This window comes from Cucurbita pepo, unplaced genomic scaffold (genome assembly GCF_002806865.2).
Source record: "Cucurbita pepo subsp. pepo cultivar mu-cu-16 unplaced genomic scaffold, ASM280686v2 Cp4.1_scaffold003145, whole genome shotgun sequence".
Lineage (NCBI taxonomy): Eukaryota > Viridiplantae > Streptophyta > Magnoliopsida > Cucurbitales > Cucurbitaceae > Cucurbita > Cucurbita pepo.
In genome coordinates this window covers 1-1,275 of record NW_019649162.1, presented here as the reverse complement: position 1 = coordinate 1,275, position 1,275 = coordinate 1, and the positions used below count along the sequence as shown (strand labels likewise).

At 29.8% G+C, this 1,275-nt stretch overlaps 1 protein-coding gene across 1 annotated transcript; it reads left to right on the top strand.

The window, feature by feature from the left end:
* Window positions 1–389: 389 nt before the first annotated feature.
* On the top strand, window positions 390–1,055 carry LOC111786872 (protein ABHD17A-like; the record flags this gene model as incomplete). The annotated part of the gene is given in 3 exon segments (XM_023667077.1): window positions 390–437; window positions 511–842; window positions 920–1,055. Coding segments are annotated over 3 exon segments (453 nt in total), but the record flags the coding sequence as incomplete, so codon positions are not given.
* Window positions 1,056–1,275: the final 220 nt, after the last annotated feature.

Sequence of the window (1,275 nt, the reverse complement as noted above, 5' to 3'; positions counted from 1 at the left end):
CATTTTTGCCCTCTTCTAAAAATATTTCAAAAATATCCCTAAAATTTTAAAATTTTTAAAAGTTACCTTAAATTTTTTTTTTAATAATTTCAAAAAATTACCATGAGTAAAAAACTTTACTAAAGATTAAAATATTACTTTTAAAAATTTATGGGTATTTTTTTAATATAATATTTTCTATAAATATATTTTAAATTTTTAAAAAAGTTTAGGAGTATTTTTTTTTATTTTTTTAAATTTTGGAAAGTATTTTAAAAATAATATATTAAGTCTAAAACTAATAGTAAATATATTTTTTAAACTATTTAACGATATTATTGAAACTTTGGAAAGTTTAAGGATGTTTTTTAAACAAAGTGTCGAGTTCAGAGATATTTTTATTATTGCAGAATATCGACAAGATTCCGCTTCTTGATTGTCCAATTTTGGTGATTCATGTAAGTTTTTTTCGGTCATTTTTTCTTATAAGGTTTAGGGTGTACGGTTTATTAGTAATGGAAGTTTCTTCAGGGAACCGAAGATAAAGTTGTGAATTGTTCCCATGGAAAGCAGTTATGGGAGCTTTGCAAAGACAAGTACGAACCCTTATGGCTCAAAGGAGGAAGCCATTGTGACTTAGAACTTTACCCACAATACCTAAATCACCTTCGTAAGTTCATATCCGCCATACAAACACTACGTCCAACCAAAAAAGTTCACGAACATGATCATAAACCACCACCGACCACCAATCAAAAGGACAAATCTCGAGCTACCCATAAGTCGAGAAACAGCGTGGATCGGTTGCTGAAGGCAAAGAACAACGTAGATCCATCGGAAAGACCACGAAATAGCTTTGACCGGTAAGTCAAAGTCAAACAGCTTACTAACTACTAGAAAAAGTAGAAATATGTTAACGATGTGTGATGTGATTTAACAGCTTGGGAGATATAGTGCGGTCTGTTGGGTTGTGCAACGTCGACTGTTTGAAGCACGAGGTGGCCGAAGCTTGATATTGAAAAATGTAAATGACTATCTCCGTTGGATTTAATGGTTTAACGGTTCTTATCGAATTATTTATCGTCCATTTTTAGTTGATATCGTTATATCAATATATTCGAGTACAATAATAAACTAAATAATGACGTGATTGAATAAAAATGGTCGTGTGGTGAGAAAACCGTAAAAATAAATTATAAAATATTTTTGTTTACTCCAAATTTAGATTTAATATAATTTTGACGACTTTATGATATATTAAAATGAGTTGTTCGAGAGATGACCTTTAAAAGTTTA